The 26,535-nt window shown below is 32.3% G+C and overlaps 2 protein-coding genes and 1 long non-coding RNA gene across 4 annotated transcripts; 1 reads left to right on the top strand and 2 right to left on the bottom strand.

Moving 5' to 3' along the window:
* Nucleotides 1–301: 301 nt before the first annotated feature.
* On the bottom strand, nucleotides 302–8,346 carry LOC110992540 (zinc finger protein 677). Of its 2 annotated transcripts, none has more exons than XM_022258410.2 (7): nucleotides 8,303–8,346; nucleotides 7,805–7,864; nucleotides 7,525–7,695; nucleotides 6,891–7,006; nucleotides 6,224–6,359; nucleotides 5,359–5,415; nucleotides 302–2,388 (listed from the first exon to the last, which is right to left on the bottom strand). In XM_022258410.2, exons 2-7 carry the CDS (start codon nucleotides 7,856–7,858, stop codon nucleotides 1,753–1,755), a joined length of 1,170 nt encoding a protein of 389 aa, XP_022114102.2. In that variant the 5' UTR covers nucleotides 7,859–7,864; nucleotides 8,303–8,346; the 3' UTR covers nucleotides 302–1,752. The 2 variants fall into 2 exon arrangements, with proteins under 2 accessions (XP_022114102.2, XP_022114101.2); XM_022258409.2 differs by lacking the exon at nucleotides 8,303–8,346 and adding an exon at nucleotides 8,008–8,288.
* Nucleotides 8,347–8,826: 480 nt separating this feature from the next.
* LOC110992542 (E3 ubiquitin-protein ligase RNF220) lies at nucleotides 8,827–15,831 on the top strand. The gene is made up of 8 exons (XM_045633141.1): nucleotides 8,827–9,403; nucleotides 10,051–10,257; nucleotides 10,899–11,030; nucleotides 11,533–11,604; nucleotides 11,852–11,950; nucleotides 12,555–12,620; nucleotides 13,806–13,880; nucleotides 14,716–15,831. The coding sequence occupies exons 1-8, from the start codon at nucleotides 9,059–9,061 to the stop codon at nucleotides 14,806–14,808; spliced, it is 1,089 nt and encodes a 362-aa protein (XP_045489097.1). The 5' UTR covers nucleotides 8,827–9,058; the 3' UTR covers nucleotides 14,809–15,831.
* Nucleotides 15,832–18,625: 2,794 nt separating this feature from the next.
* Nucleotides 18,626–21,589, bottom strand: LOC110992543. Its single transcript, XR_006750957.1, has 5 exons — nucleotides 21,476–21,589; nucleotides 21,207–21,222; nucleotides 20,255–20,323; nucleotides 19,411–19,461; nucleotides 18,626–18,702 (listed from the first exon to the last, which is right to left on the bottom strand). It is a non-coding gene; the product is annotated as an uncharacterized LOC110992543 (long non-coding RNA).
* Between the last annotated feature and the right edge of the window lie 4,946 nt (nucleotides 21,590–26,535).

The following is a 26,535-nucleotide window of genomic DNA, read 5'->3' as shown; positions in this document are numbered from 1 at the left end:
AAACCTAATATTTCATTAAATCTTTGACTTCGTGATTTTGAAAAAAAAAGAATATGAAGCCAAGTCTCGGCTCATTAGGATAGGATTAGGGTCCTTCAAGAAAAGAGCTTACCAATTCTTAAAAGGCTGGCAACGCACTTACGAGCCCTCATTGAGTGTCCATAGACGGCGGTATCACTTAACATCGCCCCCTGTGCTATAATATATATCTTGACTTGAAATCTTAAATGAATGATAGACCAAGTATAGATTAAACTTTATTGTATTTACACAGACATTATATTACAAGTATAATAAAATTAAATACAATTATATTTTTTATTGGTTTAAAGTATAATTAAATGTAAACTACTCTACCGAGCCGAAGACGTTAACTCGTGTATGAAACCTTTCAATACTATATTTACTGAATAAAATGCAGTAATCACGTTAATAATAAAAAATATCTCTTACTAAATCAATTTCAGCCATAAGTGTTTCTGATCATATAAATTCGATTTCCGTTAGTGCATATATATCAGGTATAAAAGTATCTCCTGGATTATACCTACCTGTGTTAGAGACAAAATCACTCACTAATGCCGAACGAAATTATATATGTTGGAAATTGTATATATTAAATTATATATACTTGATGGAGCCTTGAATAGTACTTAATAACAGTTATAGTTAAATTATAGCTAGAATAATTAACAGATAATTCATTTTCTTGTACCTCCGTATCATTTTCAATCTGGAAACTTTATTCTAAGTAAAATTTAGAACGACGTCAAATCCACACGAGTATTTATCATGTTATACAATACATATCTTTATGTACAATAACAGAAAAATTGTGTAAAAACATCGCTCCATTTGCATATTAAGAACTAAATAAAGAGATGGAAGCTTTCAAATATTCTATAGTTGACATTAACAAACGAATTTGTATTTTAGGGCGGAAAATCCGTATCCATGATATAACGAACATGTGTGAGTACCTCGCACGTTTTGATGCGAGAAATCGTACGCTACTACGTCCACTCGTACGTATCAAAATGTTAACAGGCAAGAACTTGAAGCTGACCAACAATTAAGTCATACGATATTCGCCAGCGATTTTTAGTAAAATACTTTTATTACGAGGCGCATGAGGGTAAATTTTTAACGCATGCAACGTCACGCAGATGTGCAGCGTTTTTGTCTAAGAGAAGGGAGAGAGCGATTGAGACCGATTTAGAGCAGTGAGAAAGGGAGATCGAGAAAAAATACACTCTATTGGTTAATGTATTCGTTTAGTAGTTACATATTAGAATTTCAGATGACAATTCTGTCGCATAACCCCTTGTTCTAACATTCATCGGCAGATTTATTGGTTTAAACCGTTGTGAGTGCGAAATTTCATTCGAGTTAAGTGATTGCTAGGGTATTGTTCTCACAAATATTAAACATCTTTTTCCCGTTTCCGTTAAATTAGTAATTCTCTTAGAAGATATAATTAAAACACCCTCACGCACTCATAGTAGCAACTGGCACAAAACCTCGAAACACGATTATTGATTTGAAATTCACTATAAATTTACCGCTGCGAGGCAAATGTCGCCGAAGAAGAACGTGTGAATAGACGAAGAGACTTTTTTATATTCTTTCGATAATCGTACCTTCGAGACGAGAAACCCTCTCCATCTAAAGGGCTTTGTAAACCTATAAATCCACTCTGACTTAAGGATATCAATTGAACTGAGATCTGGTCCATGTCGCCGTCCCCAAAATTTAATCAATGTATTCAACTTCCACCGCATTTCCGATATCTTGTTCCAGCAATTCCTGTCCATCCACAATCAATTCCTCTTCACAACTGACTTCCTGAAATTTAACCTCAATTTCGTTTCCTTCAACTTCAATCGCGCCTTCATCTTTCGTGTCAAGCAATTCAAAGATACTCTCCTTGCCCATCATTCGCATCAGCTCCGTATATTTCTCTTTCTGCTCGTCCGTCATGTTCAACGGGTTGTGGTATTTCAAATGGTAATTCAGATGGCTGCTCTGCTTGAACCGTTTCTGGCATATGATACACTGAAACGGCGCGACATTGGTGTGAGTGCGCATGTGTTGTTGCAAATGTACGGACTGACAGAACGCCTTGCCGCATATGACGCATTTGTATGGTTTGGATTTTGTGTGTATTCGTAAATGTTGGTCTAAACCGGACTTTTGAGTAAAGGCCTTGGGGCAGTAGGTGCAGTTAAAGGGTTTGTCACCCGAATGCGCTCGCATGTGTTGTACGAGGCCGCCCTGCTGAGTGAAACGTTTATTGCAAACGGTGCATTGGTATGGCTTTATTTTACTGTGGTGTTTTGCCACGTGGTCGGATAGATCCATGCAGCGCTCGAAGCCGGCGGCGCAAAACTATAAGTGGGAAATAAATGACAATAAATTTCAAACAATTACCAAAATATTTGGACTACAATTTGAGCCACAAAAAACCAAATTAGATTTTAGTAATTGTGTTTTTAATGGCCTTCTGTGGCTGATACATATATTTTTGAAAAAAACAAAACAGTGTTTTAAATATACAAGGCAGTCCATTACGGGTCAGAGTTACACGTTGTGTACAGACACACGTATACCATAAACGTTTTGTTTATATATATATATATATATATATGTCGCACTTGTTTAATTAGCCATTAAATTAATAGCCGTCAGTTGATCAAACAGCTAGGCAAATGACTTAGATCAATGACGTTTCATGACTTGTCTAGATTGTTGACTGTTAATTTAAGTTTAATTTCACTTTCTGCCACTATAGGTTGTCATGTGTAAGTTGGCGTGTGGCAGAAAAAGGTACTAATTTTGACAGTTGTGTTGACAGTTCTAACAGCTTGGTAGCCTCACGTGTGTCGGTGCTAATAATTTGTGTTTTAAAGTGTAAAAATCATTACGAAACATGCCAAAAGTAGTGCGGAGTGCAGCTAGAGAAATTATTCTAGCTGTAAAACGTTTTTGTGAAGAGGAGAAACGTAACAATGGGCCGATTATTCCATTTCAACAAGTGAATGCTCGAACAGCGGCTTTGACAGGTAAAGTATTGCCAGTTAAAAGTGATATTTATATCCCCAAATTTAGGGAAAAATAATAATTGCTTTTGAAAGTAAATGTGATTGATGGATAACTTAAAATATTTTTTGTTTTATTTAAGGTGTTTCTGAAAGAACCGTGAACCGTATAGTTTCAGAGGGAAAAATCATGGAAAGTAATTTTACAGCGAGAACTGAAGTCCCTAATCAAGCAGCTCAAGGACCTTCCACATCCACAGCTTGTGATGACAATTCCACACCAGAGAACACTACTTCCGAGGCTAAGACGATAAAACTAGTCACTCCAGGTAAAAGTAGAAAAAGAAAATTAACTGTTTCTGATTTGGATGACTTTGATCTTTGTGTTATTAGACGCAAAATCCAATCTTATTATTTAAATAATTCCGTCCCTACTCTCAGAAAATTACATTGTGATCTAAAGGCAGACATCAATTTCAAGGGTAGTATAGAATCTCTCAGAAAAATACTACACAAGTTGGGATTTAGTTATAAAAAGAATAAATCCAAAAGGATGGTTCTCATGGAGCGATATGATGTTGTTGCCTGGCGATCAAGATTTTTACGAGAAATAGACAATAATAGAAGGAGTGACAATCCGAGGCCAATCGTTTATTTGGACGAGACTTATTTACACCCTGGCTATAAAGTTAAAAAATGTTGGCAGTCTGAGGAAACTGAAGGTGTCCTTACAGAAGTCTCAGAAGGTCAGAGATGGATCATAGTGAATGCCGGAAGTGAGAAAGGTTTTATCCCCAATAGTCTTTTGTGTTTCAAATCTAAGACCAAAAGTGGAGATTATCACGACGAGATGAATGGAGATAACTTCAGTAAATGGCTACAAGAAAAGCTTATCCCAAACTTAGAGCCCAATTCATTAATAGTGATGGACAATGCGTCATATCACTGTATTAAAATAAATAAACGCGTGACAATGAACAGTAAGAAACAAGAGATGCAAGATTTCATAAAAAAAAAACAATCTTTCATACTTGGAAACCATGAAAAAAGCAGAATTGTATGAAATTATAAAAACAATCAATCAGGAGAATGTCTACTTAATTGATGAAATATTAAAGAAACATGGTCATAAGGCTGTAAGACTTCCGCCTTATCATTGTGACTTTAATGCAATAGAATTCATTTGGAGTTCGTTCAAAAGAATATTTGCAGACACAAATGTTACTGGCCTCTCTGAAAACATGGAACAGAGAATCCATAGTGCATTTTCCAAAATAACTGCTGAAGAATGGCAGAAACACTGTAATCACGTTATAAATGTTGAAAATAATTATCGTATGACAGACAACCGCCTTGAAACAGTAATGGAACCATTTTTAATTGATTTGAATAGCAGCGACTCAGATTCTTCTGACACAGATGACTCTGAAGAATTCATGGAAGGAATAATGCCTCTAACAGACCATAATTACCATAAAAAATAATTTTTTGTTATTAAGTTTTTTATTTACCTTTAATGTAATATCTAAGAATATCCATCAATCCAAACTAAACAAAAAAAGTGGCAACACAGAGTGTTGTAGGAGGCGCCGCCACTGGAACGCCAACTTATACTTGACAGTCTATATCAAACTCGAAACGATACGACGACGCCGTATTGACAGTTTGAAACTCTTCAAACTTGAAGAGTTTCAAACTGTCAATACGGCGTCGGCAAACCACAACTTTGATGGTGTTTTCCAAAGTTTCATGAAAAACAACAAATACTATGGAAGAGTGTATACTAATTATATGAATTTGACACAAGCAATTTAATTTAAAAAGAAATATTTTTATGTCTTATGTTTCACCTTTTTTTTTATAGAACAGGGGGCAAACAGGCAGGAGGCTCACCTGATGTTAAGTGATACCGCCCATGGACTCTCAATATGAGATCTATATCCTACGAAAGACCTTATCATTAGCCAGACAGTATATTAAATGTTGTAACAAACGCTACGGCTGAATATCTTTCAGGCCGTTAGTTAAACGGCGTCGTTTAGTTAAAAGTCTAGGCTGTTCATTGAACGGCTAATTCAGCTAGTTGGCTGCGACATACAATAAACAAAACGTTTATAGTATAGATAAGTGTATTAGCCTACGTTTCAGTGTAACCCTAATACCTAATGGACTCTCTTGTGTCGTATAATTAAGTACAAAAAAAGTAAAGAGTACAAAAAAAAAAAAAAACTCGCTCGTGTTTTTTTATATAGAAACATCGTGAGCCCAAAAATCTATATAAGGCACAGAAGACTGATTCTTCTAAACACAAATAACTCACCTGACAAATGTATGGTAGCTGGTCATTTCCAGAAGCGGTGAGTGGTTTCTCGCATACCTTAGAAAAATAATTTTCTTGTAAATTTTAATGCATCAGACTTCACTCCAAATCACCTATTCCCTTTCCAAAATTCTTATGCCCTCCATAATGTACAAAATTCATAATTTTTAAATTAAGGAAACATTACGAAATTATTAACGAAAATTTCTTAAAATAACTTTATTCTTTTGATCAACTAACTTAACATTTTGGGTAGGGGAGACCGGGTTTGGTTGAGCAGGTTTCAGCTTAAAGGTTTCTATTTTCAATTCTTTACAATATATAATTTAAAAACAGCTTCAGTTATTTCTTCAAAAAGCACGATATTCATTATGATGTAAAGTACAGGCCAGTTCATGTGTAATACGAAAAACTGGTCAACCTACCCCGGTCTCCCCTACCTATATTTTGTGTTTCGTAACTTTCAAGCCAACTAAAGTTTTCTACATAAATAAGGTTATAAAAGTGATTTTTTTCATTGACTACTTATTATTTGACCTTAATTACATCAATATCCCGTTTTGATTCAAAGAATAAATGGTCATTTTAATCAAATCAAAAATATCTTTATTTATATAGGTAAACATATACACTTATGAACGTCAAGAAAAACAAAATTAAATTAATTGTACCTATATTTACTATTATTTACAACCAGTTCGCAAGTCAAAGGCGTAGAGCGGGTAAGAAGAACCGGCAAGAAACTTTCCGCCACTCTTTTCAAACGCCAAGTTTTTAATACAAATTGTTTGAACTGGAGCAAATCAATCCCAAGGATTAGGTATACCGTACCCACCCAGCATAGCATGCCCATATTTGAACTCACCTGACACTTGACACCTTTCCTTCGTCGCGTGTGTTCGTCTCTGATATGTGCCGAGTACTCGCAGCAAGAGAAGAACATCTGGTGACATATACTATCGGAAACTAGAGATGATGGCTGAAGACACTCAAACGGCCCGCTGGAATTAATATTCTGGTAAAATCTAGTCTCTGTACTCCACGGTTAAGTATTTTTTTGAGATTCGATTCGTCTCTCTATTCTTATATAATAATATTTATTTTAATATAGTCTATTGTTAACGACATATATAACATATCTGCTTGTCTATGTTCGTTTCGTGACTCATATCCTATTATTTTGCTGTTTTATTTAAAATGAGTGATAGATATTATAAAACATATATTTTTACTTAAATGTATTTTCAAATGTTATGACTATTCATTTATTAGTCTTATTTAATGCCGATTAAAAAATCATGATATAGCTTTCATAAAGACTCACACTGCCACAGGGCTCGATAGTTCATACTTGTCATCATAATAAAAGTGAGTGATAAAACAGACAAACAAATCTGGAGAATCAAGACCTAAAGGGCATTTTAGGTCCTAATAGTTTTTATTTTTAAGGAAAAGTACCTATAAATGTTTGCATTTTTGAAATAAGATAAAGAACCTAAAAATTTAAGGCTCTCTAGGATTTGGATACTCACGTGATAGCCTTCACTTCCTTAACTTTCTTAACGGGAACTTTGACTTTCACCTTTTCTATTTTAGGTTTTTTAGCTTTCTTTTCGCTATCACTTGAATTTGTATCGTTTCCATTATCCTGTAACATTATATTCAATATTTTGACAGAAATAATTATTGCATTATTTACAATTACTTAGTCTAAAAAGTTACAAATTTTAAATAGAAAAATATCTGCCTTATTTTATTCTACTGTGTATCACTATACAGGACCTAAAATATTATATTATATATCTATATATATTTAAAATATCATTAGTAAATTTAAGTATCATCTATTAATATTCTCATATTGGTTTTCTAATTAATTCATCATAATCTTATCATTTTTACAGAGTGTTACGAATGTACCTCATTTATAATATAATCCTGTGCTGAGGCTATGTTCATTATATCAATTGGTTCCACAGACAGAATTATGTGTTCTGACTCTACGTCTTGCATGCCTTTTTTTCTCTTGTCCTGATTATATATAAAACCAATAAGTAAAGTCTCCCAGTAAAAGATAAGGCAGGCATATTTCTTGGATTAAAATACTATTCTAACATTCTAACTCAGCTAAACAAAATATTGGTCAGAACACAAAGTATAACATACCTTGGAGATTGCATCGACCTTAATTTTTCTTACACAAATATCTTGCCCACTAAGCAGAGCATCAATGTGTTCAAGACGACTGTGGTTATTCAATGCAACTTCATTAGCAAAAGACTTTTTGCATATACGACATGCCACAGTGTCTTCACTATCATCTGGTAGTGGTATTTTCTGAAAGTAGAGATTTATTATTATTGTAAGCTAACAATTCAATTGGAAAATGTTTCATGTTAAAATATATATAAACAATGGTATATTCACTGTATTTAAAATATCTTACCTTAAGTCTTGTTATTGGAATAACATTAACCATCCTTACTGGTTTTGATTCCATTTTTACCTGTATTATAAACAATACATTATTAATATTCTTTAGAAAGTATTAAATCATGGGTAGTAGTAAATAGCCTTATAAATATTTGTTGATTGACTACTACCAAAACCGTACAAACTCGTATTTAATATAATTAATTATTAAATTACCTTTTCATTAACTTAAATGCATACCATCTAAATATGGATTTGATGTCATAATTAATACAAATTTAAAATAAATTAATTTAGCGGGAAGTAAAAGTGGAAGCAAGAAAAAATTAAAATGTCAAAATTATTTTTTTCTCAGGCTCAAGCTTGTCTTTTTGGCACTTGTTTTTTTAAAAAGAATAAGATTACGTAAGCCTACACAATAACTGAATAGGATATATGAAACCTATAATACTCTCATTTTCTCATTATCACATGTTTATATGTCTAGAGATTATACATTTCATAAACTTACGGAAATTTTTGATGACAATAGATAAATTTTACTTTTTTTAGGAACAAAACCTTTACAACTATGAATTAAAAAAAATAATATGTCAGAACTCACAATGACTTTTTATGGTTGTCAGAGTACAGATGTACAAAGGATTTGCGTGCGTATTTGATTAAAAAAAAAATTTGAAAGTTTTATAAACGTAACTTAGTAAAAGTAAAAAAGATCGAATTATTGATGATTTGGAAACATATTATTTCTTACATTAATTTAAATAACACTCGACCGCGTTTTCAGAACAATCAATATAGCCAGTATTAGCCTGTAAAGCACGCAAAATTTAGGAAATTTTTAAAATTATTTTATTATATTTTATTTATTTATTGTAAGTTTAATAATACATAGCTTCAATCCGGTAAAAGTATTTTCTTTAAAAGATATTGTTTTCCTAATCTGTACAATTACTTGTTAAATATTTTGATATTAATATATTATTACCTGTGTGACACAACACAACGATATGTCAATGATAGACGTCAATCTCAAAACTAAAAGACTTTTCAAGTCAATGTCCAAACTCCAAAAAACTCAACGATTTATTTGTTATTGTTTTGCTGAGTACTTACGATTATTACCTTTTTAACGTAAATAAACGGAGTAATTATTACAAGATAACTTCTATTAACCGAATGGAAGTTCTAAAAGCTCAATTGAAACCTTAAACACCTGTTTTATAATGAGAAAGCCGTGATGTTTTTAGATTAAACAGCGAGTGAAATGTTACCACTTATACCTTTTAATATGGAGGGTTGTTCAAATTCAAGTAATTTTAACTCCATTTATGATGTAAATAATGTCTTAAATTGTGTCAGAAATAGGAAAAAGGTTTCCGAGTTACCTAATTGTCCAGTATGTAGCTGTACGATACGACAGGGAGAACTAGAGTCGCATTTAGCATTAGAACTTGAAAGACTGCAAAAAATCACTAGTGGTTCGAAGAGGAAATTAAGCACAAATAGCTCAAATATGCCGGTAGCGGGATCAAGCACATTTTACGAGGAAGAAAGTAATGAAGATGTTGAGATGGATGTTTCGGGCTGTCCAGGAAGTGATATTTACCAAGTAAGAAATCGTAATTGTAACTGTATTTTTGTTACGTAAAACACCGAAATAAAATTATAAGCGCTGAATTACTGAAGGTCTGATAAAGCTACTCAAACATATTTTAATATACAATTCAGTTATTATTTTAGTAGCTTTTTAATTTTATGAAAATTTTAATAAAACAAATTTGAAGAGTGATCTGCCTTAAAAGTATGCAGTGAAACTAGATTTCCTAAAATTTCTCATCATTCAAAACCTATGTCGAAATTTAATCATTGTTATTACATTGTGTTAGTGACAGCCAGCTGTTTGTATCTATTACTATCGAATTTTGTTAATACTGTCTTGATAGACTGATTGATTTCATTACAGTGTAGATTTGCGATTTTCTTATCTAAAGTAGTGTGCTTATTTAGATTAGAAAAAATTATAAAATATTTGATCTGTATATTACTTGAAAGTTTAGCCTTAGTTATGCAAAATCATTTTAGTTGCCTTCCCTGTAGTTTTTTCTTTACATATTAAATAAAATCCCCAAATATAACAGTTAAATAAAATTTTCTTTTGGACAACCTGAATGTTTATTACCTATTAGGAATATTTGTTATATGAATTATAGCATTAAACAGTGAAACCACCAGACTCAACTAATATTAAATTTACAGCGTATACATAGCAACCGTCTTAGTCGGCTGCGATCACGGCGTCGATCTCCGCCACGCACTGGACAAGGTGAATGTCCAGTGTGCAATGCAACTCGTCCTGTGTCCCGTCTTCACCGACATACATTAAGGTGTCTTAAAAGAAGTGGGGCAGAGCTGGATGAACCAGTGCCTGATACAAGCTCTGAAGAAGGCAGCATTGATGTTGAAGTAAGACCACACTTTTATACTTATTATGGTTGTAACTGTAATAATTCAGTGGTGCTACAGCCCTTAAGGAGTGATTAACTCAGATTCCACCTGTGTCTGTCCATTTTTGTTTTTTACATGGTGATCAGCCTTCTGTATTAGACACACGATACAAATTTTTAAGCTATTGCATAGATTTTATCGCAGGCATTGAGCGCGGCGACCGAATCAAGAAATTCCGTAACGAAAATAACTTAACACACTATGACAGAATAGAGGTGCGCCCAATGTGCATTAGAGCAGGACAGAACGCATACTGCGTGTCACATCTCTATGACGAGATCGGTAACGTTAAAGTAACGTAAGCGCGGCCGATACGCGTTAGACACGAGACAGACTATATAGGCTTTTGTTAGTCTGAGTCTGATAGATTGAATTAATGTCAAAGATAAAAAATACTGCATAAATAAAAAATAAATAAACAATTATAATTGCATAGGTTGATAAAAAATACTATGCAATAGCTTTATCGCGGCAGTCCCCGAGTACCATGTTTCTTTTTTATTTGGGTTGCATGCCTCAGGTCTGTCATGGCTGCGCTATTTTATAATTATATCCTACGACCTATGCATTAAGTTGTAAATCTTTTTGGGTTCTTTCAGAATGATGAGCCTACAGGGTTCGGTGCTGAATACCAGTGGTGTGGAGAGTGGCGAGTGAGGGCTACTGCTCTGCAGGATGCGGACTCACGGCCTGGTACTAGTGTACGGCGAGCGTCAACCGATCACGCACTGGTTAGTATAATATTTATTGTCTTTTATTTACATAACTTTTACACATATAAAGAAAAACACTTTTTTAACAAATAATTATAAGTTTAAATATAATAATACATAATCCGTTAAAAAAGTATTTTTCTTTAAATAATATTTATTTATTTACACTTCGTTGCTAAAGAAATACAAACAACACAATATATATAAATTACAAGGGATGCAACGGGCGGCCTTATCGCTAACAAGCGATCTCTTCCAGGCAACCCTAGTAAGAAAAGAAATAAATAAAAAAAAAATGATGGGTGCAAGAAGTGCAGAAGTTATATAAAAAACAAGATAAATTTATAATTAATATGTCAATTTAATATATTAGCTTAATCAAGTATTTGTATATTATTATTCAAAAGAAATATATATAAGTCTTATTTAAACAGCATAAATATAAATATTTTCATTAGAATTAGAATCAATGAAATTGCGACATATAATTATTAAAAAAAGATTACCTTCTTTATTATAGGTAGTAGATGATGACGAGGACACGGCGTTGTATGGGCCGCCTCAGTACTCACCTTCAAGGATAGCGCCTGATGTAAGCACTTCTACTATATAACTGTTACTTTCTATGAATTCCTAATTTAAATTAATTTATAATACTATACTACAATATATACAATATATACTACAATATATTATATAATACAATTCTAAATTCAAATTCATGTAGGTAAACTATTTGTAGTCCAGTCCACCCATTCTAAATTTGAATTTGGGTTTATACTTGATGGAATTGATTAGAGAGATTAATTACTAAAATATTTTTTTATAATATTCTCCAGGCAGATACTTCCAGGTCGAGTGAAAATGAGAGTGAGTCAAATGGAATAGAACTACAAATTGAGAAGAAAACAAATGGGCTGGTAGAAGCCAGCGCTGAGGTATATTTTTTTATAAAACTTTAATAAATACTCTTATGTTGTGCAGGTACCAAAAATTGTATTCCATTTAGTTCTGCATAACAATATTATATATTATATATACATACAAATTATGTAATAATACATTAAATTTAGTTAATTTAGCTTCCTTTTATAATGGAATGGCCTATTGCCCATGCAAAGCAAAGGGAGTGCAATAGATATGTATCATAATAGTTGAATAGATCTGTAACATACTGTACAGAACACAAATAAAAATACATAATAATCAAATAATCTAGCATAATAGATTTGTTTGTTCTTATTTTTAAAAATGTATTTATTTATAAAATTATTTTTACATGATAAATTTTAGATATTAATTTATAGTTAATTTCGAAAATTGTCTTGTAAAATTAGGTACATAAATATTGTGTGTGTGTGTTAGAACAAATAACTGCGATGAAGTAATATTCTAAATCAAGTAAAAGAGTTAATCGTCTAGTATAGTTACATCTTAAAGTTGGCTTGTAGGAACAGCAACACTACTGTTTCTGCACATTATTATTTTATCTTTTTTATTTTAATTGGTTATTAATGTATAAATTATTGTAACAATTTTCAGACACGCATACAAGCGCTGAAAATGAAAATAAAAGAATTAGAGAAAAAACAGAATTCAGGATTAGAGGTGAGTTATTATTCACACATTTCTCGGATTTATATAAAGTTCCTTCATTTTGAAGCACAGTTTAGTACAAATTTGTTATATCTTGTGATTTTGGATGTAAAGCCAAGTTCGGGTATAGCGACTGCTTTTAATGTCTCAATTGTAAGAAATTCCTGTAATATTAAGAATTATATTTAAGTACGAATTACATACTTATAAAATGATGAAATATGAATAATATTTTTCGATCTTAACGACAGAATAATCAAAAATAAAACATGAATAAAATGACATTTTCTAGAAATGATTCCTAGCTAGATCGATTTATCTCCCCCGAATCCCCCCGTATACTAAATTTCATGAAAATCGTTGGAGCCGATTCCGAGATTCTAATTATATATATATATATATATATATAAATTGCTCGTTTAAATATATAAAATTAAGTTAAATAAGTAGTTACGTGTGTACGTTTTGTAATTAAATTATCAGTCGGATACAAAGTGATCTCACTAGTACATATCTAAATATGTACTAGTGAGATCACTTTGTATCCGATATAGATTTTATTTTTTTTTAAATAAATAATTTTTGACTTGACTTGGATATGAGTACATTAGACCCTTTATCATTATTATTCCAACAATGTAAATAACAATTTAAATCTAAAGTAAATTAAAATGATTGAACCGAATTTCATGAAACGTTGGCTGATCCCTAGTAAATATGATTATCAATATTATGACTTTGTTTCCAAGAAGAATTATGTTTGATAATCTATTCCAACACAAGATCACATTTGTCCAAACCTCTTAAAATAAATTTGATATGCACCAAAAATTTTAATTAAAAAATATACTTAAATAATTTATTTAGCATTCTCTTAGGGTTCGAATTCTGATGCAAACTATATATCGGATCAGTATCTAGGGGCAAGTCTAGTATTACATAAGCAGATTTACTGCCCCCCCCCAACTCTTGTCAGCAAAACTAAGCAAAGCTCTCAAAAACAATAGTATTATATATTTTATAGCAATTCTCGAATGCATTTTTTTCAAACATAGACTTAATATATGTAAAAACGTAAATGACTTAATCACTAAATATCTAAATCAAAGACCCCCTGCCCCCTATAGTGCTTACGTAATACTTGACCGGCCCCCTACGATACAATAAATATCATACTCTTATTTTTTTTTATTTCAGGCGAAGTGTTTGATATGTCTGGGGCCTTACATGTCGCCAGCGGTCTCCATACAGTGCTGGCATGTCTACTGTGAGGTATATAGATTTGTAGCATACTTTGAATATATTTTTTCAGACCAGAGGTCTGAAGAAATTCAGATGAGCATCACTCATGCGTTGCCGGAATTTCTTTCCTAAAAGCACCCTGCTGAATTGTTTTACTAGTGGCCTGTTACGGCCAGACAATTCAATATTTTTTTCCAAAATTAATTTAGCTTATGTCGCATTTATTTCTATAACTTCTATAAATTATATTTCATCTTATAATCTTTAATTAATAAGTTATTTTATGTATGTATATATAATTTTTTTCTGTTATTGTTTATGTGATACAAACATACAAATCTTTTTTCATTATAAATAAAATAGTGATTTATATTAATGGATTTAATCGTACTTAGAATATACGTACGGATATAAAATTTCACTAAACATAATTGGTTGATTCATCTAAATTCAATTCAAGTTCTAGCATATATAAACGCCATTAAAGTATTTTTTGCATGGCGGCAATCGTGCATATAGTTTATTTGAAGCACACGCGACCCCAATGTTGAGTCGTACTTAGCCTACCAGATGTTTTTCTTTATATAAGGCCTGGAGGCTCATCTAGTGAGTCCATCGCCCTTGGACATCCAAAGGCTCGCAAGGGTTTACTCGATTTGGACAGTCGTTCCTTGTGAACAGCGAAGAAACTTTTTGGCCCCAGTATTCTACCCTAAAGGGTTCATTCAAGGCACTCCCTGGACAGTCTTGACAGATTGCGGCTAGACGTATGTGAAGTTCTGTTTAAAGTGCGTTGTCGACCTATCAGAAATCGGTACTTTTAATCAGTACTGAGTCTAAAGAATTGTTTTGCTTATTTTTTTAGGTGTGTTGGTTGGAATCTTTGAAGGCGAAGAAAATATGTCCGCAATGCAACGCTATCACAACGGCTGGACATTTGAGACGGATTTACATGTAACGGACACAAAAGTGTGGATTTGTCTCTCTTGATTATCGAATTATACCATTTTGAAGCTAAATTTCAACTGACATTTATAATGTGTATTTATTATTTGAATATAAAAGATGATTTTATAGCTTCAATGGTTCAGCATCGTGTTGTATTCCAATATTCTGTTAAGAATCTTTGGTAAACCAATTTTTCTCTTGTAAAGGCAGTCACCACAGGCCTTTGACACCCATTTTAATGGGTTTAGGGGTGAATATAAAAGGTTTGTTGAAAATTATCAAGAGTCAAAACCGTTTGAAAGACGGCTTTAGAAGTATGGTTTAAATAATTGCTCAAACGATTGCTTGAGCCCGAGTTCTATATACAAACAATTGTTTGACAAATTATTAACTAAGATTTTCATACAAATTAGTCACGTATTTTGTCCAACTAGAGCTGCTAGAAGCTTCTGATATATATTCTATATCTTACTGTTATTTCCAGTACAAACCTGATAAAGTATTTTTTTTTTAATTTCTAAAGGCTATTTGAAAAGTGATTTTATTTGACAGTGACAGTCACGATAATGACGTAGTGTGCTTGTAAATATGTCTTTATCTGTCTTATGTAATTCTGAATCGGAGTATTTTTCAAGAATAATTTAGTTGAAAACTTTGAAACTGACTATGTATATTTAAATACTTTTATATTGTGTATCAACAAATACTTGATTATCACGATAAAAGGTTATTTTTGAGATTTTTTTAAAATTGATTATGAATATGTAAAGAACTTTTTTGCTTACGTGTTTACAAACCTTGTACGCCACAGGGACGCCATCTTGCTTAGTGAAGCGTTTTGGGTGGTTGTATAAGTTCTGTGGTCCCTAATAAATAATTTGTCTATGGTTTTATTTTGACTTTCGATTGACATGTTTATTGTTAATTTGAATATAGAACTCGGCCGTTAGTGTTAAATTAAGAATAAACGATTGCCTTCCGTGAAGATATACAATAATGTATAGTAATTTGTAAATAAAATTATTTGTCTATATTTTGTCTATGATTTAAAATGGCCGATTTATTATAATCCAGTAGCGCTACAACCCTAATTTTTAGTTTAAATTAACCCATATATCCCCTAATTTTTCTTTTATAGCCAAATAATATTTGTATGCCCGCCGTTCCACAACTATGTGTTCACCACCAATTTGACTAAGGGTCTTTCAAGAAAAGAGAGTATCACATCTTAAAAATCTGGGAGCGTACTTGCGGCCCCCGGCAATGTATTGGCGACGGTATATAACATCGTTTGCCTCGTGTTATATGAAAAAACGAATTGATCACCTTTTAGCCTGACACATATCTAATTTTAGGTCTAAATCATGCCGGTTTTTCACAATGTTTGCCTTATCTGTATGAACAAGTGCTCGTAGAAAATACAATTGCTATTGTCAATTGTATTATACCGCAATTGTATAATTATACAATAATACACGGAAAACGGATGACCTTCGAAAAATCCTACGAATTTGGTTACTGTTCTGGTTCACTATACACATTCGCTAAAAAAATAAAACTAGTCTGGTTATAAATACATTTATAAAAACTTATTTTTACTCAAATTTCCCAGCAAAGAACCGAGTATAATACAATTAAATGCTTTATTTAATCGATTTTTTCTTTTTTTTTAAATTGTGTTTTTTTATAACCTCTTTTTGTTAGATGAGACGACACCGTTTTCATTTTTGTTTATCGTTCTTAATATCCTGCCTAACTCTCCTGTCACGATGTTTGTCCACAATGGACTCCTAAACTACTTAACCGATTTTAAATTAAATTGGCACACCGTGAGAAGTCTGGTCTAACTTAAGAGATAGGATAGCTTAGATCTTTAATTATAGTCGCAATTTTATTTTATTGCAGATATTTGTTTATTATTTTATACAATTCTAACAGATGGCGCTGTGTTAAAAGTACCAACCTTTCACATAACTTCTCCTACCGTTTCCCTTGAATAGTTTGCTACTATATGATATAACAAAAACTTTAACCACAGCAACGCTTGGCCGAGTCTGCTAGTAACATTATAGTTTTTCCTTTTTTTATGGTACAAAGTTTGCAAAACTTACAAACAGTGCAAACTCAACGTTATCACTGTTTGTTTAAGATTTAAAATGTTAAAGTATGTCACCAGTGCCGGACTAAGCAAAAAAAGCCTGTATCAAACTCTATCAAGAGGCCTCTCTCTCTTAGGGTATTTAATAAATCAAATATATTTTTTTATAATATATTATATAAATACACTTTCAATTAGACTTATTTAAGCAAATCATAATCTATATTCCACAAAGTGAGATGATTAAGACATTGTTATTAAAAATAGTAGACGTGGAATAGATGCTCGTCTTAATAATTCGATTATAATTTATTATAATAAAGTTTTAACTATAGAACATTATGGTAAATAGTTTGTAAAATACCTACGTATTTTTACGATTTACCGTGACGAATACTTTTATATTTATAAGTAGATGTGAGGCAAGATACAGTACGCTGCTGTGTGAATTAATATTTTTTTGTTACGGGTACTTTGGAGCGCGACCCCCAAAATCCACGGGGCCCGTAGCATTTGCTACTCTTGCTACATAGCCAATCCGGTACTGTATGTCATAAATTCGTGCACTATGTTTATTCAAGTGAAGTAATTTATCCTTTCGTAGTTCGTTTGTTGAACTGCTTTTGTCTTAACTTATAATATCTATGGGACGCCAACGTTTACGAATCCAATTTAATTACTAACATTACAACTGAAATGGGCGGGCTACACCCCTCGCATGAACAATAGGCGAGATCAATTCGGGACCTTAAGAGGTTCTTAAATAAAAATTTGTAATTTATTTAATTATAATTAGGTACATAGCGAAACAAAATGTTTTGTAATAATTAATTAATATTTAATAATTAATTATTAATGAATCGTAATTATTGAGAGGCCGTAGGGGAAGGTGGGGTAAGACTGGGTAGCGATGAAATATGGGTGTCCTACAAAAACAGATAATACTCTCACTAGAAAAATTATTTTAGAAACATTTAACAATATATCGTAGTAGGTACTTAAGAGTGTACGTTTTTACTCGGTACGTATGTTTTTTTTGTATTCTAAGTGGCTTTATCTAATTTTTGACGCATATTATATGTGAGTGACTGTTCATTTATTTTAGTATTCTTAACTTATTTATTCGTTGTGGCTTGTTATGTTTCATAACCTCAAAAATGTAATAGAACTTATAAGTACACTCTGGGAATGATGGGGTAGATACCTACTTACTACTACTACGAAGATAACGATGAATAAGCTGTCCATATGTACCCGATTTGTGAAAAGAACGCCGCTTAAATATCCTATACCCCATCTCACCTGAGAGGTACTCCGTCTTGCCTTTTTATTTTTTTTTCATTTCCGCACAGAGTGGGACTCGCTCTAAAAGCCCTACCCACTAAACCCCTCCCGCCAATCACGTCACTTTTCGGGTAACTTGGGGTCGCGTAAGCATTCTACCAAGAGACCCCTGCAGCAGCAACCATCATCCATACATTGACATCGCCTTAACTCCGTCTTGCCCTACAGGTGGGGTAAGATGGGGAGATTTTGATAAAATTGATATTTCTTTGAGAAGACTATTTTGTTTTGAATAATTATAATAAAAGGAGAGAAAACTGGTTATTTTTTAATGAAAGTTTCTACATTGTTCAATTAAAAACTGATGATTTTATTTATGTAACCCCTCTCCCTCAATGATGACTACGCAAATTTTGGTAGGTAATATAATATAAAAAAACAAAAATCAAATTCAAGATATTTATTTCTAATTAAGCATGTTGCGTTTCCGGATTAATAGTGGTAGTTGTATGTTTTCCATCACTGTAAAAAATAAAAAAGAATTAGGTGTAATTCATTAAATATATAAAACATAATCTATTTTAATTTTCTTAAGTCGGAGTTAGATAATACCGATACTAGGCTATAATTTTATTAATACTAGGCTATAAAAAATATATCAATATTTTTAGAAGCTTCAAGAGTCACTAGTACTTCACTCTAGAACAGTGTTTATCATCCTTCTTGCCCCACCTTACACTATAATAGGTGATCAGCTTTAGATGCGTACAAATAAACTTAAGTGATGCATAGCCGGGGTCGGAACCTACGACCTCATTGTTGTGAGTAGCACGCTAATAATAATAACAATCAGTGGCACTACAACCTCTTTAGGTCTTGGCCTCAGATTTCTGAATCTTTTTCATGGTAATTTTTTTAAAATCTTATAGGCAAGTAGGTGATCAGCCTCCAGTGCCTGACACACGTCGTCGACTTTTTCGGTCTAAGACATGTCGGTTTCCTCACGATATTTTCCTTCACCGTTCGAGCAAATGTTAAATGCGCATATAGAAAGAAAGTCCATTGGTGCACAGCCCGGGATCGAACCTACGACCTCAGGCATGAGAGTCGCACGCTGAAGCCACTAGGCTGACACTGCTCTCATTGTAGCTACTATCGCTATTAAATCAATAGTTATCGGAAGGCCCATTGAGTGTTGTGGCGCACAGATTAAATAATAGAAAATTATACCTTAAAAAAGCGATCCTACAGATTTCGATATCCGGCTGAAGAATCCAAAACCTAAAAAAAAATATAATTGAATAATGTATTCCTATTTAGGCATCTTATGAAGTTTAGTCACACTTAGTTTACAGTTTACGAAATATGTGAATATAAACTTTATAAGTGATTAAGAATTTTTGCTGAATTGAAATTTTGCTTATACTAAGTGATAATTCATTTAATTTGACTTTGACATAAACATTTTGAAGTGAAACTTCTGCGCATGAGGTTTACCCATTTTTACGGAACTTCGTGGATATCGCGTTTTTTTTTAAAGTGTCTCTCACATTGAGGCCGATTAAGAGAGAGACTGACAACGTTTAGTAGTTACATGTTAGAACTTTAGATGGAAATTGTATAACGTCGCGTGCATTTTTTCTTTATTTATATTATTATTAGCACTTATTCAATGTGAATAGATACACAAATATATGGAGTGATCATTTACTAGTACATAATCATCAATTGTGGCTATTATTTTAGTGATAAATAATACAAGTATCACTTCCGACATGTGTACTCTGTTCGCACGCACTTTTTTATTTATTTAACCTAAGATCCTATAATAAATTTGTTAAAACTACATGATTAAAAAAGTTTTTATACTTAATAATATGTAAATTAGACTTTTTTTTACTATCTAAATGTTGTATTTTATTTATTATATTATATTATATTATTGTTGTATGTATTTTTATTCTTAATTTTTTTAATCTTGTTGAAAATGGATGAAACGAAAAAGCCACAGTAAAAATAGACAGACACCAATTTATATGTGGGAGAAAATGAGGAGGATATATTAAACACTTACCAGGACCGTCCTTAGGTATAGCAGCGGGAGGGGTTACGGCGCCGGCGGCGGCTTTGGGGTCTACTGGATCTATTAAAATTGTTATTAAAAATATTTAATGAATCTCTGTCGTTGGTTGACAAATCAACTCAGAATGTTGGGATTAATTTTGTTTTCCGCTTCCGGTGTTGTTTCGTTTCTTTTTTGCTTTCTTTTGTTCTTATACCAGAAAAAATTGATAATAACAACAGAGTACAAAAATAAATAAATATAAGTATATGTTGTAACTTGGCTTTATGTAGCAGGTATATGTGTAATTTTGTTATAAAATATCATAATTTAAATTAGAAAAGAGTATAATAAAAATTAAATATTATTATTTTTTCAAAGCATTGATTAGGTTTTAAAAAAAACAGAAAGTTAGTCGTAAATCTAATATCAATTTGTCAAACTGATTAACTTCTGGAATAATAAATAAATAATAAGGAAGAGTAGATTGGAAATGGTTATCTATATATAAAAAAATATATCATGAAACACATACTACTAGAAAGCCTCAGATGACTTGTAGTATCTGTTTCAAGATCATTTATAAAAATAATCTAATATATATAATACTTGCCTATTAGATATTATACATATACATACATATATACATATACATACATACATATATATATATATATATATATATCCTGACACACGCCTTTGAGTGTTTGGGGGTTAAGGCAAGCCGATTTCCTCACAATATCTTCCTTCACCGTTCAAGCTAATGTTAAATGCGCACATAGACAGATCCATTGGTGTACGACTGTTTATTTGATGAAGAAAATTCTCGAAAGTTACCGATGTTTTATACACTTTTCGTATGTGATATATTTATCTTATGTAAAATCTTACTGCAGTCTTGTACAAAAATATTTTTTAAATAAAAATAGCTCTATACGGTATAAGATCTTATAAATGAACTTACCAGCTGGTAACGCAAGCTGAAAGCAACAGAAAGATATATTATATTTAAAGCTTTTATTAAAACATTTTATTAAAAAAAAATATTGACAAAAAGTTTTTTTTTCTTGGGGGACCCCTACATCCCAGCCTATCAGGCACTTAATCAGACATGTGAACGAGTGGCTAAGCAGCAGGGGAGTGTTGAAATCTCCCCATTCCATTATCCAAAAAGGGACATTATTAACATAGAGGGTTACCGTCGAGAAAAAGTATTAAGGTTCAAATACTTACAGCGGTGTAGAATAAAACAACGAAGCAAACAAAAAGCAGTGCTTTCATCATTTTGCTGTTATTATTAAGGTACTTGATTTAATAATGTTCTCTAAAGGAAATGCTTCTATATATATGTCGATAAATATGACGAGAAAGCACCTGAACAAACATTTCGTGTTTGTAGTTATATTTTTCAAAATATATTCTATTATGACGTCTTTGAATTAGGTTTTATGACGAATAATACGAATATAATAAAAACAAAATATACTCTGGAATAAATTTTAGATCTGGTATTACTAATCAGTAGAGATGAAACGGATATCCGGTAACTATCCGGTATCCGGCCTATCTGGTGGCCTTTATACTATCCGGCGGGATACCGGTAAACTATCTACTAGGCCGGCCGAATTAAAAAAAATTCTGGATAAAACAATATTTTTAAGTAATTATTATTAGCTTTAGTCAGTCTTAGTATCACTTAAGAAATATAATTAGTTTTAGTTGTATTTTTTTAAATCACACAATAGTAAATGAATAGAAAATAATAGAAAAAAAATGAATTAGTACTCATATTGTATATAAGTAGAATTCCACCTAGTGCTAATATCTTACACTAACTGATGTTCGGGTAAACTTATTTTTTTTAACCGTCAGTAGTTTCTCTTGAGTTAAACCTGAGTGATTGAAGTGGGCGTGTGTGCAATATATGAAATGGCTAAGTCCCGCCGGATATTCGGCTATTCGGCCACATGGTTGGCTGAATATCCAGTATCCGGTATCCGGATTATTGCACAGATATTTTCAATTTAATCAAAGCAAAATATACCCAGGCATACACTTTATATCTGGTTACTAACCAGTCACAGTACCTGTATATGTAAATAGATATGGAAGACTAATGCAAGTATCATAAATTATTTAACAAACAACAAATTTGGTTCTATTGAGGCACTAGAATATTCTAAATTTATTAATATATTGTGGCATTACCTCGCTTCATTATTTGCTCGAACGGTGAAGGAAAACATCGTGTGGAAACCGACATGTTTTGGAGAAGTTTTGGAGTTTAAAAGAAGTCCTCAAAAGTAAGCTCTCACTTAAGCTAAAGAAAAGGTGGTGGGTTCCTGCTTGCTGCCGTGCCTTGCATATGGAGCACAAACTTCTTTGTGATGATTGGATTTTCAAAAAACAAAACAAAAACTAAAAAACGTTCTTGCCAACATGCAATAGAAAGGAGTATTCTCGGAATTCAATTACGCGACAAACACAAAATTGAATATATTCGCAGAAAAATCAAAATTATTGACGCTAAGCAATATGCCCTAAAACTGGATATGGACAGGCCACGCGTTATACAGATGACAGATGGTCTAAAGCAGTAACCGAATGGACTGGTCCAAAAGGAACCAGAAACAAAGGAAGACCGCTAGGGCCATGGGCTGACGGGATCGAGAGGGTAGCTGGAAGATATTGGATGACGATGGCACAAAATAAATTAGGGTGGAAAAAGTTGGAGGAGGCCTTCTCCCAGACAGGGGCCGCATCTTAGTTAAAATTGTATTCATATCTATTAAAATTTTGTAAATAGGATGTGGAAGAATAAAGGCTAATTATTATTATTATTAATAATAAATGAAGGTTAAGAATATTTAAAACCTGCCTGTTAAACAGGCATACAATTACCAATACATACATTGATAACAATGGTCTATAGATCGTCGGCCTTGTTGTTGATTGAACAAATGTTTAGAGCTTCGTTTTACGAAACATTTAAAAATGTAAGAAAAAACATTTAAGAATTTCATAAATATTTTGACTTTAGATAATTTAATAATCAATAAAATATAATATCGCTATCGCTACAGATTTTGAAGCACGTTTGACGTAAAATTAAAATTACACCCAAATTCTGCCTAAATGCAATTTTTTCGTGTCAAAACTCGTAAATTGTATGATACTTTTACATTAAACTACCTACAATTTACTTAAAATATATAATTCATGGCAAAAATCCAGATTACAATTCTTGATATTTACATTTTTTTTAATTTAAATTTTTTTTTTGAATTTAATTAAGCTATCTTTAGAAAACTTACCAGCAGGAATTGCGAACTGAAACAAAAAATATATAATTTATACATAAAGTTGACTGCGTAACTTAAAATACAATTCTCAATTATCATCATTAATGGCGGTACAGGCCTAAGCCTCTGAGGAAAAAGGAAAAACACCAAAATTAACAAATTAATAGCGTTATAAGGAGTGACTTAATGTATGGGTTTGTGCTATACCAACCAAATTATATCGTTATTATTTACGTAATAGAGACTCCTTATAACGAATGATTTTATAAAAAGTTTAGAATATACGGCAAGCGAGCCTACGGAATAGCAGCTTCTGCAACCCATAGACGCCAGTTAGTAGTGATGCCTTCAAGAGGATGGCTTTTATTAATTTAGAAGTATTTCCGAACCAATTCGACTTAGGGTCTTAGGGCCTCACCAAGAAAACAGCGTACAAATTCTTAAAAGGCCGGCAACGCTATCGCGAGTCCTCTAGCATCGTGAGTGTCCATGGGCGGCGGTATTACTTAACATCAGGTGAGCCTCCTGAAGGTTTGCCCCATTTTCTATTAAAAAAAATTTGACGTATCTCAGAAAATAACTCCACTCGTGTCAACGGCTCGGCAGTTCGAAAAATAAAGGGATTTCGATTGTTATCAGGGCCTGATTAACCCTTAGTCTAATTAGGCTGCAGCCTAGGACGCGACGATCTAGCAGGGCGCGGGCGCGTTGAAATCGCGTCTTCGTTAGATGCTATGCATCATCCCCTGCATATTTCAACTTGACCGAGACAAAACACTTAATGAACTATTAACTGGATCTATAAGCAGTTGGCTTAGTATTGAAATTAGATGAAAAATCGATAGTTAATAAAAAGTTTTAATATTTCATGCAAGTTTCGCGAATGTGGAGATATTTTTTTTTGATAATGAGTGTTATCATCTGTAGTTGGTCTTTTTCAGCATTCAAAGGAGTAAAAACTTACAGCGCTCTCGCTAATGTACATAGAAAGTGATTTTTTGGTAAAAAAAAAAATAAATAAATAGCGTACAGCGGTCAGAACTATCGATCAGTCTGTGATTGTTATATACGAAATATAAGTCTGTCTAAACTGTAAAATAAATGTAAAGTTATTATGTGTACAAATTACCAGTATGTAAACCAATATGAATATAAATAAACTAAGAAAATATAGAATTTAAATAAAGAAAACTAGGAAATGTAAAATGTTAAGTAAATATAAATGTATAAAACTGCTATGTAAGAAACTTGATGTAAAAAAAAAATAACAAAATTGTAAATAAATGAATTAATGAACAAATAAATAAAGCAAAATAAGGTCCCTGATAAGCAAAAGTCAGGGGTGGGTTCGCAGCTCCATAAAAAAAAGTCTGTCAGTTACAAGATTTTGCGGTCATGCAAATATAACTTACCGATCCAATGATGACCATTGAAATAAGCAGAACAAAAAACATTTGTTTCAACATGTTTTCTTCACTTGTTATCTTCGAAAGCTAATTCGAGTATATGCCGAAGTGTTTCTATACCCGACTTATATACAGAATAAATAACATAACAAATCGACAGATTATACAGTCTCGTTAAAATTGTGGACAAAAGACTAATTATTTCTGGTTGTCTTAGTAATTCTCGAAGGCCATTCACAGTCAAGTTGGCAGTTCAAATGTACTCAAAATATATAATAAAAAACAAATTTGTTCCTTAGTGTAACGAAATTTAAAGAAAAATAAATATTTGTTCTATATTTTGACAGCTGTTTAATAATTAATGGCATTTTAACAATGTTATTTTGTGGCTGGCAATTAGAATATCTATCGAATCTGAAACATGTGTATTAGAGTTTTTATGATTAACTATCTAATATCATTACACCCTAATACAAGGGCGTATCCAGCTTTGGCGCCAGGAATGGGTCAAGTACAGAACATATACGATTGACATCATATAAAGTTACTATATTATACTAAATTAATTAAATATTGAAGATATGTAGTCATTATGTTCAATTAGTGGTCCACCTAACACCTGGAACCAGCTAAAGTAGCCAGTAGTAGTAGGGGGAGCTCACAATTGATGAGCTCATATCAATGCGTGGACAAGAGGAAGAAATTGATAAACATGATTCTTTGGATCCAGTTCAATTAGAAGATCAAAATATAACAGTTGGAAACTTGTCAAAAGCCCTCAGTTCGATGGAAAAAGGGTTAACAATTTTGGAAAGCATAGACTCATAAACATGGAATAAAAAAATTACTACGAGGAGATATACGGGAGAAGAAAACGACTTTGTTACAATTTATGAAACCTTCTACATCAAAGTAACTTCGGATAGCGTTTATACACTCTATTAATATAGTTTGTCATATAATGTAGAATTAGATACTAATTATTTCCTAAATTATTGTTTTATTTAGACTCCAGTCCTGATTAAACATACTTTGGATGTCTTTATATTATGCAAAATTGTACCCTTCACGAATTCAACATACGCGGATAGCGCTCAGTCCCACCTATCGCATGATTCCGGGGTATTACTGTAGCTATAGGTTATTTATTATTATTATACATACCAAGATTATGGTACTTTTCTGAACTAAGTACTAAATAAAACTATATTTTACTCTTTAAAAAACTTCAGGGAGGAATAAATAAAATAAAATATGAAATATTTTGGTTTTGGTTTGACTATTCACGCTTAGCGACATATTTTGCTTGACTAGTCCCGTCTTTCAAGTAGTTTTAACTCTCCATACGATACAGTCCTGATGGAATGTTATAGAATGTTCTAGTAGGTAAATATTGTCTTGATTAGTGATTGCCGTATGGCGTATTGAGTAGGTAGTTTTTTCTTTATATTCACTGTAAGGCGTTAACATATTTAAACAATAGAATACTGATCTCAATGTATTATGTACAACAAACGTAGTAACACAAATTATTATTATTTGTCTATTGGCTGGGCTATTTTAAGAGCTTGTCTTTCCTATTAAT

Source organism: Pieris rapae, chromosome 22 (assembly GCF_905147795.1).
Source record: "Pieris rapae chromosome 22, ilPieRapa1.1, whole genome shotgun sequence".
In the NCBI taxonomy this organism is placed as follows: Eukaryota; Metazoa; Arthropoda; class Insecta; order Lepidoptera; family Pieridae; genus Pieris; species Pieris rapae.
This window is presented reverse-complemented; position numbering and strand designations above follow the sequence as displayed.

What these genes read in the sequence shown, in the direction of transcription:
- LOC110992540 (XM_022258410.2), bottom strand. Translation starts at nt 7,858, where the DNA reads ATGGAATCAAAACCAGTAAGGATGGTTAATGTTATTCCAATAACAAGA. An exon ending in TTCCAATAACAAGACTTAAG is followed by an intron (nt 7,696 to 7,804) that starts GTAAGATATTTT and finishes CTCTACTTTCAG; the next exon opens with AAAATACCACTACCAGATGA. An exon ending in AAGGAAGTGAAGGCTATCAC is followed by an intron (nt 6,360 to 6,890) that starts GTGAGTATCCAA and finishes TATTAATTCCAG; the next exon opens with CGGGCCGTTTGAGTGTCTTC.
- LOC110992542 (XM_045633141.1), top strand. Translation starts at nt 9,059, where the DNA reads ATGTTACCACTTATACCTTTTAATATGGAGGGTTGTTCAAATTCAAGT. An exon ending in CTTCAAGGATAGCGCCTGAT is followed by an intron (nt 11,605 to 11,851) that starts GTAAGCACTTCT and finishes AATATTCTCCAG; the next exon opens with GCAGATACTTCCAGGTCGAG. An exon ending in GCTGGCATGTCTACTGTGAG is followed by an intron (nt 13,881 to 14,715) that starts GTATATAGATTT and finishes TTATTTTTTTAG; the next exon opens with GTGTGTTGGTTGGAATCTTT.